Source organism: Myotis daubentonii, chromosome 6 (genome assembly GCF_963259705.1).
Source record: "Myotis daubentonii chromosome 6, mMyoDau2.1, whole genome shotgun sequence".
In the NCBI taxonomy this organism is placed as follows: domain Eukaryota; kingdom Metazoa; phylum Chordata; class Mammalia; order Chiroptera; family Vespertilionidae; genus Myotis; species Myotis daubentonii.
Genome location: NC_081845.1, coordinates 97,832,172 through 97,844,309, shown reverse-complemented (window position 1 = coordinate 97,844,309; position 12,138 = coordinate 97,832,172). Strand labels below are relative to the sequence as shown.

At 55.5% G+C, this 12,138-nt stretch overlaps 1 protein-coding gene across 3 annotated transcripts; it reads left to right on the top strand.

The window, feature by feature from the left end:
• The first annotated feature begins 6,762 nt into the window (after positions 1–6,762).
• GTF2H4 (general transcription factor IIH subunit 4) lies at positions 6,763–11,970 on the top strand. 3 transcript variants are annotated; one of them, XM_059702126.1, is made up of 14 exons: positions 6,763–6,993; positions 7,626–7,712; positions 7,946–8,050; positions 8,345–8,476; positions 8,673–8,769; positions 8,850–8,938; positions 9,145–9,256; positions 9,350–9,418; positions 9,625–9,708; positions 9,927–10,059; positions 10,255–10,385; positions 11,120–11,167; positions 11,306–11,384; positions 11,722–11,970. In XM_059702126.1, exons 3-14 carry the CDS (start codon positions 7,977–7,979, stop codon positions 11,892–11,894), a joined length of 1,221 nt encoding a protein of 406 aa, XP_059558109.1. In that variant the 5' UTR covers positions 6,763–6,993; positions 7,626–7,712; positions 7,946–7,976; the 3' UTR covers positions 11,895–11,970. The 3 variants fall into 3 exon arrangements, with proteins under 3 accessions (XP_059558109.1, XP_059558107.1, XP_059558108.1); XM_059702124.1 differs by having other exon boundaries at positions 6,765–6,993; positions 7,570–7,712; XM_059702125.1 differs by lacking the exon at positions 9,625–9,708 and having other exon boundaries at positions 6,765–6,993; positions 7,570–7,712.
• The last annotated feature ends 168 nt before the right edge of the window (positions 11,971–12,138 follow it).

The following is a 12,138-nucleotide window of genomic DNA, read 5'->3' as shown; positions in this document are numbered from 1 at the left end:
TGATCTGTGACCACCAAGAGAACATTTAACAGAAAGTTCAAAATTGGTTGGGAAGGGAAAAAAATCAGTTGCAAGCACTAGCAAAGGCAGACCCACCTTGATGGTAGTTCTTGTGAAATGAGGACAAGGGGACATGGTCGATGTTCACACAATGAGCCAGCGGTGGGGCGGGGCGGGGGCGGGGAGGGTGGGTGGTGGGTGGTGAGGATAGCAGTAGCAGTAGAGACCACTTTCAGCTTCCGTTGGATTCATGGGCCCTCGGGGCCCAGGACGGGGCCCAGGACGGTGGAGGAGCCCGCTGAGCCCCAGGTCTGAGCGCGAACCGCACTGCAAGGGGAGGCGGTGATAGCAGGGCCAGAGCTCGGGAGCCAGAGCCCTGGCGGTGAGGGCAGGAGGCCCTGCAGCAAGCGGGGACCCAAGCCTCTGCGCTCAGATTTCCTACCCTTTTCATCTCGTGGCACACAAACTAATAGCTAAAATTCTGTGGCACACTAAAGAAATATGTATTTTTTGCTAATCTGACCAAAATAGGTATAATTTTGATTCATTCACACTGGACGGCTATTGTGTTGGATGTCATGCTATTTATTTATTTTTTTGAGAGTGAGAGAAAGAGAGACTGACTTGTGGTTCCACTTATTTGCGCATTCACTGGTTGGTTCTTGTATGTGCCCTGACCCGGGACTGAATCTGCAACCTTAACATAACGGACGATGCTCTAACCAGCTGAGCTACCAGGCCAGGGCCAGGACGTTGCCATTTTTTAATCTAAGGGAAGAGGCCAGTGCTCTGACTAAATAGTCAGGTATCTCATGTTTTAACAATTCTTGCGGCACACAGTTGATAATCGCTACCCTGGACACAACCACCAGAAGTTCAGGTGCATGTCAGTCTCGGTGTGTCCTCGCCCCTTGTTCCCTGACTGAATGGCAGTGGAATCCACTCAGCGCGCAAGCCACAAACCTGGGCTCCCTTGCTCTCCCTCACAAATCCAGCCAATCAGGAAGCTCTGTGGACATTGCTTCCCAAACTTCCCTTCAACCCGTCCTTCCTCTCCGGCACCGGCACGCCTCAGTCCTCTTGCCTGGACTCAGACAGTGTCCGCAGGGCCCGCGCCTGCTCCTCTCAGGGTTGTTTTCAGCCCTGCAGCCAGACTGAACTTGAAAACACGTAAATCTGCTCCATGGTTTCAAACCCTTTAATGGCTTCCCATGGACTTTGGAATAAGAACAACACCTTCCTGGGAGAACCAAGATGGCGGCGTAAGGTATAGACCTGTGCGTGCTGCCTCCCACAACAACATTGAAACTACCAACTATAAGACAAACAGCTATCATCCAGAACCATGGGAAAGCTGGCCCAGTGGAGGCTCTACAACTGGAAGGAAAGAAAGAAGAGCACTGAGACTGAGTAGGATGTGCAGAGGCGCCAAGTACGGAGGTACAGAGTCACGCACCAGGCGGGCTGCAACTTGATGCGCGGTTTTTTTTCAATCGGAAGGGGTTACAAACTCTCGAATCCACTGAGCTTGTCTGGGGTGGGATTCTGAGGTCCCAAACCCCTACGGGGAGAGGCGGGACGGCCGTGCAGTGGGGCAAAAGCGAGGGTGGCTCTCTCACGGAGCTGTGCGCCGGCACTCGAGGACGCGGAGTCGTGGAGTTGCAGAGAGGTGAGAAGCTGAGGAGACACCTTTGCTGTCTGCTCTGCCCTGGGGACTCCCTGAAGCCCTGCCCTACTCAATTTACATCCCTGCCAAAGCTGGAACCACCGGCACTTTTGCAGCCCAGCCCAGCAGAATGCAGATTTCAACTCCTTGCATACATAAGGGACACACTCAAGAAGTGGTTTTTTTTTTCAATCAGAAGGGGTTACAAACTCTTGAATCCACTGAGCTTGTTTGGGACAGGGTTCTGAGGTCACAGACCCGTACGGGCAGAGGTAGGACGCCCTTGCAGCGGGTCGGAGAGTGAGGGTGGCTCTCTCGCGGAGCTGCGCACTGGCACTCAGGGATGTGGAGTCGTGGAGACCAGAGGGGCGAGAAGCCGTGAAGATGCCATTGCTGTCTGCTCTGCCCTGGTGACTCCCTGAGACCCCGCCCTACTCAATTTACATCCCCGCCCAAGCTGTGCTAGTGGCACAAAGAGAACCACTGGTGCTTTTGCAGCCCAGCCCAGCAGAATGCAGATTTCAACTCCTCGCATCCATAAGGGACACACTCAAGAAGCAGAATCAGGTTCAGGGGAAGCCAGAGCCAGAGCTGGACCCACCTGAGCCAGCGACGTGGAACCGCTGTACCAGCAAACGCACAGGCAGGTCCACCAGATCCAGTCTCACGTGGGACACTGGGAGACGGCAGACAAACAGTCTGTGCACTTGGTAGAAAACGAAATCCAAGCAAGCATACCAGATATTCAGCCACCAGGAACGCCTGGAGATTTTGTCCACCAAGGAGCCGCCCAACAAAGGATGAAATGCCAAACTTCGTGTTGCTGAGATGGCCCCTGTGGGGTTGGGATGGCCCCTGAGAGGCTGGGATGGCCCCGGTGAGGCTGAGGTGGCCCTGGTGAAGCTAGGATGGCCCTGGTGGGGCTGGGATGGCCCCGATGGGGTTGAGACGGCCCCGGTGAGGCTGGGACAGCCCTGGTGAGGCTGAGACGGCCCCAGTGAGGTTGAATTGGCCCCGGGGAGGTCGAGACGGCCCCGGTGAGGTCGAGACGGCCACGGTGAGGTCGAGACGGCCACGGTGAGGTCGAGATGGCCACGGTGAGGTCAAAACGACCCCGGTGAGGTCGAGATGGCCACGGTGAGGTCGAGACGGCCACGGTGAGGTCGAGACGGCCACGGTGAGGTCGAGATGGCCACGGTGAGGTCAAAACGACCCCGGTGAGGTTGAATTGGCCCCGGTGAGGCTGAAACGGCCCTGGTGAGGTTGAAACGGCCCCTGTAAGGCCGAGGCGGCCCCTGTGAGGCTGGGACAGCCACTGTGAGGCTGAGATGGCCCCTGTGAGACTGAGACGGCCCCTGGGAAGCTGAGAAAAATACCACATGAACTCACTCATTTATGGATAATAAGGACCATTATAGACTGATGAACAAAAATGGATACAGAGGCAGAGCAGCATTGAGCAGACTGTCAAACCACAGTGGGAACCCTGGGGAGGGTTGGGGGGGTAGGAGATCAACCGAAGGACTTACATGCATGCATATGAAAATAACTAATGGACACAAGACACTGGGGGGTGGGGGAAGCCGGGGGAATGTCAAGGCGGGGGGAAAAAGGAGACATGTGTAATACTCTTTGTAATACTTTAAGAAATAAAAAAAAAGAACAAAAGCTTCCTGGCCAATGTTGGGTTCCCACCCACAGGCTGGGTCCTTCCCCACCCTCTCCTTTAGGCACCGGCCTCTCAGCTCCCCTGGGCCTCGTGCCCTCATGCCTCATGGCCTTTGTAGCACGCTGTCCCCCACCTGGAACACAGCTCCCTGCTGTCTGCCTGGGAGCGTCTGCTTGTCCCTCAGCAGGCGCCCTGACCTGCCAAGGTCACGGTCCCTCTTGATGTGCAGAGCACCACCACTCTCTTCTTGTAGCACTGACTAGAGGTGTGATTTTAAATGTGTGGTTTTTAAAAAGAATATATGCATCTACTATGTGCCATGTGCCATACTTCTTACATATTACATCTTATTTAATACTCCCAATATATGAACTAGCTAAAAATACTGCCACTTCACAAGGAAGAAAACGCTGCCAGGTGAAGCCACCTGCCCAAGGCGGCACAACTGCAGAGGGTGGTGCAACTGCAGAGGGGGACACGACTGCAGAGGGGGACACGGCGGCAGAGGGGGACACGGCTGCAGAGGGGGACACGGCTGCAGAGGGGGACACGGCGGCAGAGGGGGACACGGCGGCAGAGGGGGACACGGCTGCAGAGGGGGACACGGCTGCAGAGGGGGACACGGCGGCAGAGGGGGACACGGCGGCAGAGGGGGACACGGCTGCAGAGGGGGACACGGCTGCAGAGGGGGCACAGCTGCAGAGGGGGACATAGCTGCAGAGGGGGACATAGCTGCAGAGGGGGACACGGCTGCAGAGGGGTTCAGAGCTGCAGAGGGCACAGCTGCAGAGGGCAGTGCTGCTGAGAAGCAGCCTGTGGGCTCCTGGATCTCTGCTCATTCTCCAGAATGCTGCCTGAGGGGGCGCTGCTCACTCTACATCACAGTGATAGGGGATTTTTGGACTGGAACACACGGTGTTCCCCTGGGCAGGATGGCTTCCCCAGATTCTTTGTCCGTAGGAGTCAAAGAATGAATCCACGGACGGAAGGTGGTATAGCAAAGGTGGAAATTTATTGAAGAACAAGTACAGACTCTCACATGGGAAGGGGAAAGAATCTCACAGCACAGACTCCCACGTGGGGAGGGGGAAAGAGTCCCACAGAGTTCCTCTCTCCCCCCCTCCCCCTGTTTATAAAGGCTGCAGTTTTTGTGCCTTGATATCCCCTCTGATTGGCCACTATTCCGCTTTGATTTGGTCACTATAGCAACTACTGAGCTCAAAGGTTAAACCTCACATGGGACATGTGAGGCCCTCCTTTATTTTGTAAATATAGACCTTTGGCTATTCCCGGTTCCCTTGTCTTATGGAAATGTACTTTTTTGCAACTCTGAAGCCCTGTGTTTCTTTCATGGACCCCCTTAATTTTAAAAATTCCCTATACCTGCCTTCTTCACCTCCCAAAATTCCTATTTCAACAGCAAGTTTGGAGCACAGATTGGATAGCCCTAAATCAGGGAGCTTTCTACAAATCAGCTCCTAGGAGCCCAGGCTGATTTCTTCCTGAAGGCCAGTTCCAGGAATCAGCCTGCTCAGTTCCTGCCAGGAACATGTGCCCTCGCCTACTGCATCCCTTCGAGCAGGAAACTCCAAGAGAACTCTGTGACGAGGAGACGGCTATACCTGCACTGGGCAATAGATAGCCACTGCTGAGTACTTGAAACGGGCTGTGTGACTGAGAACTACATTGTAAATGTTTTAATTTGAATTGAAATAGCTACAGGTGGCTAGCAGCTCAGTAGCCTCAGAGCTTTCCTTACATGTGGCCTGGTCTGCCAGCCCCACCTTCTCTCTTCCATTAACATGAAGCATATGCCCTAGTTGAGTTTTACACACACGTGAAAGCTTGTACAAAAATGGCCTAGGGCCCTAACCGGTTTGGCTCAGTAGAGCGACGGCCTGCGGACTGAGGGGTCCCAGATTTGATTCCGGTCAAGGGCATGTACCTTGGTTGCGGGCACATCCCCAGTAGGGGGTGTGCAGGAGGCAGCTGATCGATGTTTCTCTCTCATCGGTGTTTCTAGCTCTCTGTCCCTCTCCCTTCCTCTCTGTAAAAAATCAATAAAATATATTAAAAGAAAAAAAGATGGCCTAGGGTAGGCGTGCCATTTTGTAATCTGCTTTTCTTCCCTCGTGACAGGTAGTGCGGAGCGCCAGGTCACCACTGTACCTCCTCTCCTCAGTGTTGCCCAGTATTCTTTATGTTGCAAAGATCCACATCTTATCTAACCACCTCCCAGTGATGGACACTTGGGCTGTTTCCATTGTTTTCCTAACACGACAAACACACTTCCAGAAACATCTTTGCATGTATATCTCTGTACCTAGGTGGTAGAATTTTAGTATGAAACATTCTTAAAGGGGGAGTTGCTAAATTGCCCTTAAAAAAGCATGCTTATCAGGTAAAGTGTGTGAGTATGCTCACATGCTCACGTACCAAGGCTAAACTAACATCGAGGGGGACAGTTCTTAATTCTTTTTAAATTGGATATGATTGTTTCTTTAGTTTACTTTTTTCTGAATTACCAGTGAAGTTAAGAGGTTTTCCCTTGTATTTGTTTCTGCCTGTTATTTCTCTTATCAATCTTTCCACTATGCTGTTTCTTTTTCTTATTGCTTTATAAGGGCTCTTTGTATTTTGTCCATTTTATCAAATACTTCTTCCCAGATTGTAGTTTGTCTTTTAACTTTACTTAACATTTGCATAGAGAAGCTTTGTTAATTTTGTGGCCTTCTTTGAGGACTTTAAACATTAATTGCTAAAGAAAGAAACAACAAAGCAAACAGGACGGTTACACAGTTAGTCCCTGGTCCAGGGCACATGCCCTTTAGGTCCCTGCTTCGGTGCTTTCCAGCTGTCCGGTCCTGGGAAAATACTAGATCTCACTGGCCTTCGGCCTTGTAGTCTGTAAAACGGGAATAAAACTGGCCTTTTACGAATTTAGGGAAGTGTGTAGCTTTCATCTTGGCTGAAGACGCCCGTTCCCTTTTCCTGAATAGGTTCATCAATCAAATCAGAGCAACTGTGTTAAACACTGTATTTACTAGGATCTTCTAACTACAGGACGGGGAGGGGGGACAGCATGGCGGATGTGGCCATTGACAATCCTAACCGCTCTGGGGAGCGCAGTATCACAATTTTACCGGGAGCAACGGAGTCCAAGGAACCCCGTTCCTGGGTCTTTAAAACTAAGAGCCTCACCACCGAGCTGTCTGCGCGCCTCCGCCAGGAAGCCCTCGGGCCGCCTAGCCTACCGGTGGGTTAGACATGCCGAGGGGCGGCGAGAGTGGAGAGCGACGCGGAACCAAGTGTCCCGGGCTCGGGTGTCCCGGGCTCTCTTTCCTTGCTGTTTCTCCGCGGTGCCTTTTGGGAGTTGTAGTCAGACGCGCTTCAGCCAGCTTGTTGGGTGGACAAGGGCAAAACTCCAAATCCCAGTACGCCCCGCGGCGGTCGGGTGCATCGCCTGCTCTGATCCTCCCTACTTTGCCACTCCTTCCCTTTTCTGAATCCTCCACCCGGGACCCCTGTCTGTGAAAGCCTTCGTCGCTCTCCCTACCCTTTTCTCTAATTTTTAACCGTCCTTTCCCCTATTTCCTGGAGCCAGTGCGAGACATTGACTCCGATTAAGCGACGTACACGAGTTGGGGTCGACAGAGTGGTAAGGGGCCGGGAGAGGGGATGGCGGAGGGCAGGAGCATGGAGTGCGAGGGAGGAGTGGGAGGAAAGTGGGAAGTTAGATCGGACGTGGTGGATCAGGTTGAATGGGGTGAAGCAGTAGTCTTGCGGGGAGGAAGAGGAAAGAGGTAGACTTAGACTGGGGAGACATGGAGGGAGAGGTAGCTTATTGCCGTGGCCAGCAAGAGACGTGGGCCAAGTAGATGGGAAGGCCTGACAGATGTGGAGCGTAGGGGCTGCTCTGACCAGGAGAGGTCACTGCTTAGTAAAGACGAGACAAATTACCGAAATACAAAATGATTTTGAAAATATGGGACAATTAACAGCCTGTTGCTTGGAAATTAAGAGAAGACTGGATGTGAGGCCAGAAGTGGGGTGAGGAGGCAGGAGAGGAAGAAGTCAGTCGGGTTTGGGAGGAACAAGAGATGAATGACATGGAAAGGGAAACCGGAGAAAAGATGGGTCATGGTGGGGGCCAGTGGGTCTGGGACCTGGATGAGAAAGGCGGGGGTGACGTTGGCACACACTGTGGGCAGCGTCTCTAACACTTGCATCTCAGGTGATGGAGAGCACCCCGTCGCGGGGTGGACTGAACCGAGCACACCTGCAGTGCAGGAACCTGCAGGAGTTCCTTGGGGGCCTGAGCCCTGGGGTGCTGGACCGACTCTACGGGCACCCTGCCACCTGTCTGGCTGTGTTCAGGTGAGGCTGCCCGTCCTGACAGGCACCATGGTGGGCAATGCAATGGGCCTGCAGACTGGGGCAAGTCATCGTGGGTAGGAGCATAATTCTAAGGGGCTTGGAGATTAAAGTGTATCAGGTCAAAACAGATGGTGTTTGTGGGACGGCGAGACGGGTAAGGCTGTGGGGGTGAGAGGCTGAGGTGCGGTCGGAGAGCAGTTGCTGACACTCGCGTTTTGTCTCTGCCCCTGCAGGGAGCTCCCGTCGTTGGCTAAGAACTGGGTGATGCGGATGCTCTTTCTGGAGCAGCCGCTGCCACAAGCTGCTGTGGCCCTGTGGGTGAAGAAGGAATTCAGCAAGTGAGTCTGCTGCACTCCCAACAGCTAGACCCCCGCTGCTCCCGGGGGCGCTTTCAGGGACAGCAGGGGCACAGGGGAAGCTTGCATGCTGCCTTCCCTCGGGGGCGTTGTGATGTCTGTAACGAGGCTCTGGTAAGTGCCGCAGTACAGAAATCTGCCTTAAGAAGACACTGGTTCACCCAGAAACAGGGACCCAAGGAACGCCAGTTCAGAAAAGGTAGGAATGGAGGCCATTCTGAGCCTCCTTTTTTTGTTCTCCAGACCCCCCCCCCTCACGCTCTGTTTCTGTGTCAGAGCTCAGGAGGAAAGTACAGGGCTGCTGAGCGGCCTCCGGATCTGGCACACGCAGCTGCTTCCTGGTGGTCTCCAGGGCCTCATCCTCAACCCCGTCTTCCGCCAGAACCTCCGCACTGCGCTTCTGGGTGGGTATGTCCTTCCTGATCTTCCTGAGCCGGGCCAGGGCCTCCTTCGGGAGTCCCTTTGGGAATGAGTTGGGCCGGATGTGGCTCACAGCATGGGGAAGACCTCCCACTCATGGCCCCTGGAGGCGAGGGTGGAAGGAGGGCAGAGGTGGGCACGGGACACAGGCAGGGCTCCTTACTCTTGGCCTGTCCGGGCGTAGGGGCAAGGCCTGGTCTGATGACACAAGTCAGCTGGGACCAGACAAGCATGCCCGGGACGTCCCCGCGCTGGATAAGTACGCCGAGGAGCGATGGGAGGTGAGGCCTGGGGGCTCTGTGTGTCTCTGCGCGTGCTCCTTCCCGTGGGCCCTCGAGGCATCTGCTCTCGCCTCCCTCAGGTGGTCCTGCACTTCATGGTGGGCTCCCCCAGTGCCGCCGTCAGCCAGGACTTGGCTCAGCTCCTCAGCCAGGCGGGGCTGATGAAGAGGTGAGGAAGCCAAAGGCAGGACAGCGCCCTGCTTCGCCTGCCTTTGCCTGCTGAACGGAGTGTCTGGGAGGTCAGGAGTGGAGGGGCGTGACTGAAAAAGGAGAGTTGAATGGAGTGCGGCCAGAGATAAACCAGAAGGCGTGAGAGGACCAGTGGGGATTGTGGCCTTTCTCTGCACGCCTCTCCCATCCCTCTCCCGCCCCCAGTGCTGAGCCTGGAGAGCCGCCCTGCATCACCTCTGCTGGCTTCCAGTTCCTGTTGCTGGACACCCCCGCCCAGCTCTGGTACTTCATGCTGCAGTACCTGCAGACGGCCCAGGTGAGGGGCGGCTCTTCCCAAGGCCCCCTCCCAGGCTGCTGTCAACAGACTGCTCCCTGACCCTCCTCTCCTGTCTCTGCCCACCCTCCTCAGAGTCGGGGCATGGACCTAGTGGAGATCCTCTCCTTCCTCTTCCAGCTCAGCTTCTCTACTCTGGGCAAGGTATGCAGGGGCTGGGGCTGGGGCTGGGGGGCTGGGTGGGCGAACTGACGGGGTGAGATGGGAAGGGGAAGTGAGGCTGTGCGGCAAGAGTGAAAGATGAGAATGAACAGAGCACGGCCAGAGATGGGAAAAGAGAGCGAGTGGGTGGGCTTGGCAGGGAGAGAAGGGGAGGTGTTTCGGACCCCAGCTGGCTATCTCTTCCCCAGGATTACTCTGTGGAAGGTATGAGTGATTCTCTGTTGAACTTCCTGCAGCATCTGCGTGAGTTTGGGCTTGTTTTCCAGAGGAAGGTATGAGCACCCAGACACAGGGCTTCTTGGGAAGAGGCGGGTCCATGTTGCCAGGGCCTTTAGAAAGGAGAGGGCAGGAGAAAGCAGTTGCCAGACTGAATACTTGGGTCCCTTGGGGAGAAGTTGGGTGGGGCTCTGTGCACTGGGAGGGATCGGGTGTCTCAAGAAGGAAGGCATGACACCTGAGGGCCCTCTGCCTTTCCCTCCACCCTTCCCAGAGGAAGTCTCGGCGGTACTACCCCACGCGCCTGGCCATCAATCTCTCATCGGGTGTTTCTGGGGCGGGGGGCACTGCGCATCAGCCAGGCTTCATTGTCGTGGAAACCAATTACCGGCTGTACGCCTACACAGGTGAGGCGACAGAGGCCCTGGGAGAGCAGGTCGGGATGGGAGTGGGGAGGGGAGGAGGCCGGAGGAAATGTCAGTTTTTTTCAGTTTGCCCGACAGTGTACAGTTTTCCGACACTTCCGATCACACATGAGGGCAGGGCTGAGGGAGCCTGGGTGCAGGGCAGCCTCCTCATCCTCTCTTCCCATCCCCGGTCAGAGTCGGAGCTGCAGATCGCCCTCATTGCCCTCTTCTCTGAGATGCTCTATCGCTTCCCCAACATGGTGGTGGCACAGGTCACCCGGGAGAGCGTGCAGCAGGCCATCGCCAGCGGCATTACAGCCCAGCAGGTAGCCCCGCTGGGGTGTGGCGGGAAGACGGGATGCGCGTGGGCTGTGTGGTCCCCTTAGAGAAGGCCAGCACCAGGGCTGGTGCAGCGGGTGGTGTGCCTGCTTGAGCAGAGAGCAGGCACATGAGGAGAAGTTGAGGCTCTAGGCGTGGGAAAGACTGGAGGGACGAGGGATAGCTCTGGATCTGTGTCTTGGCACCACTACTTCCTAGCTCAGGCGTGGGCAAACTTTTTGACTCGAGGGCCACAATGGGTGCGGTCTTTTTTTTTTTTTTTTTTTAGTTTTATTCATTTCAAACGGGCCGAATCCGGCCCGCGGGCCATAGTTTGCCCACGGCTGTCCTACCTGCATAAACAGGCTAGGTGCTTCGTTTCTGAGCCTCAGTTTCCTTATGTGGGAAATGGGAATCCTGAGTTTTCAGCTCGCTGGATGGTGGGGAGGATTCAGTGAGAGAGCAGCAGTGAAACATTGAGCTCGGAGCCTGCCACACAATAAGTGCTGCTATTTTAAAGAAAAACAAAACAAGACTGTGCAAAGGGCAGATGAAATAGCAGACATGGCCCGTGGGAACAGCAACTTGGGACAACAGCTGAGCAGGGAACGGGCTGATGACAGCCCAGTGGCTGAGAGTTTGTAAGCAGTGAGTTGATGTTCCGTTGACATAGGTGATGGCCGAGGGAGTTTTCCTGCCCTCTTATTCAAGCCCTTGATTTCATTCTTCTCTGTGGTTTTAGATCATCCATTTCCTAAGGACAAGGGCCCACCCAGTGATGCTTAAACAGGTACAGACAGGTACCACGTGCTGGAGGCCGACAGCCCTGCACTGGTGACGAAGCGCTGGAAAATCTGGGGGATGCGTGGAGGGCTGGGTCCTCTGGGGCAGTGTTCCGGAATCTCACAGCCACCCCCTGGCCCTGCAGACACCTGTGCTGCCGCCCACCATCACAGACCAGATTCGGCTGTGGGAGCTGGAAAGGGACAGACTCCGCTTCACCGAGGGTGAGTGGCTTTGGTGGCTGATCCTTAGCCTTTGGCCAGAGGAAGGACAGTTCCGTCTTGATGACCTGAAAAAGCTATTGATGCATTTTTTGTTTTGTCTTGCTGACAAGACACTTTATTTCCGGGCGAGTCTCAAATCTGTGCAATTTGGATTTAATTAGGAGAGGGAAATTGGGAGGGGTCACCTCTCTGGTTTTGGTGAGCATTATGGGTTTTCTTACTGCACTATGTTACCTCCCTGAATTGGTTGGGTGAGCCAAGTAAGAGACTTAGAGGGCTACATTGACATGGTGGGCGGCCTGGGGCGGGGGGCTCAGGGCTGCCTCCTCTCCCCCAGGCGTCCTGTACAACCAGTTCCTGTCGCAAGTGGACTTTGAGCTGCTGCTGGCCCACGCGCGGGAGCTGGGCGTGCTGGTGTTCGAGAACGCGGCCAAGCGGCTCATGGTGGTGACGCCTGCGGGGCACGGCGACGTCAAGCGCTTCTGGAAGCGGCAGAAGCACAGCTCCTGATGCGGGCGCCGGACGCCCCGGGGACTTGGGGGAACTGCACGTGGGGACGCTGCTGTTCAATAAAGTCGGAAAGCGCTCCTAGCGGCCCGGCCCCTCCCTCTCGCCGCCCCGCCCCCGCGCGCGCCCATTGGCCGGGAGGGGAGAGGAGGGGCGGGGCCGAGGCTGCCGCGCATGCGCCCGCTGAGCTCTGCCCCCCTGCGCCGCGCGGCCGCGGGTCCAGTTCCGGTAGCCCAGTCCTCGGTGT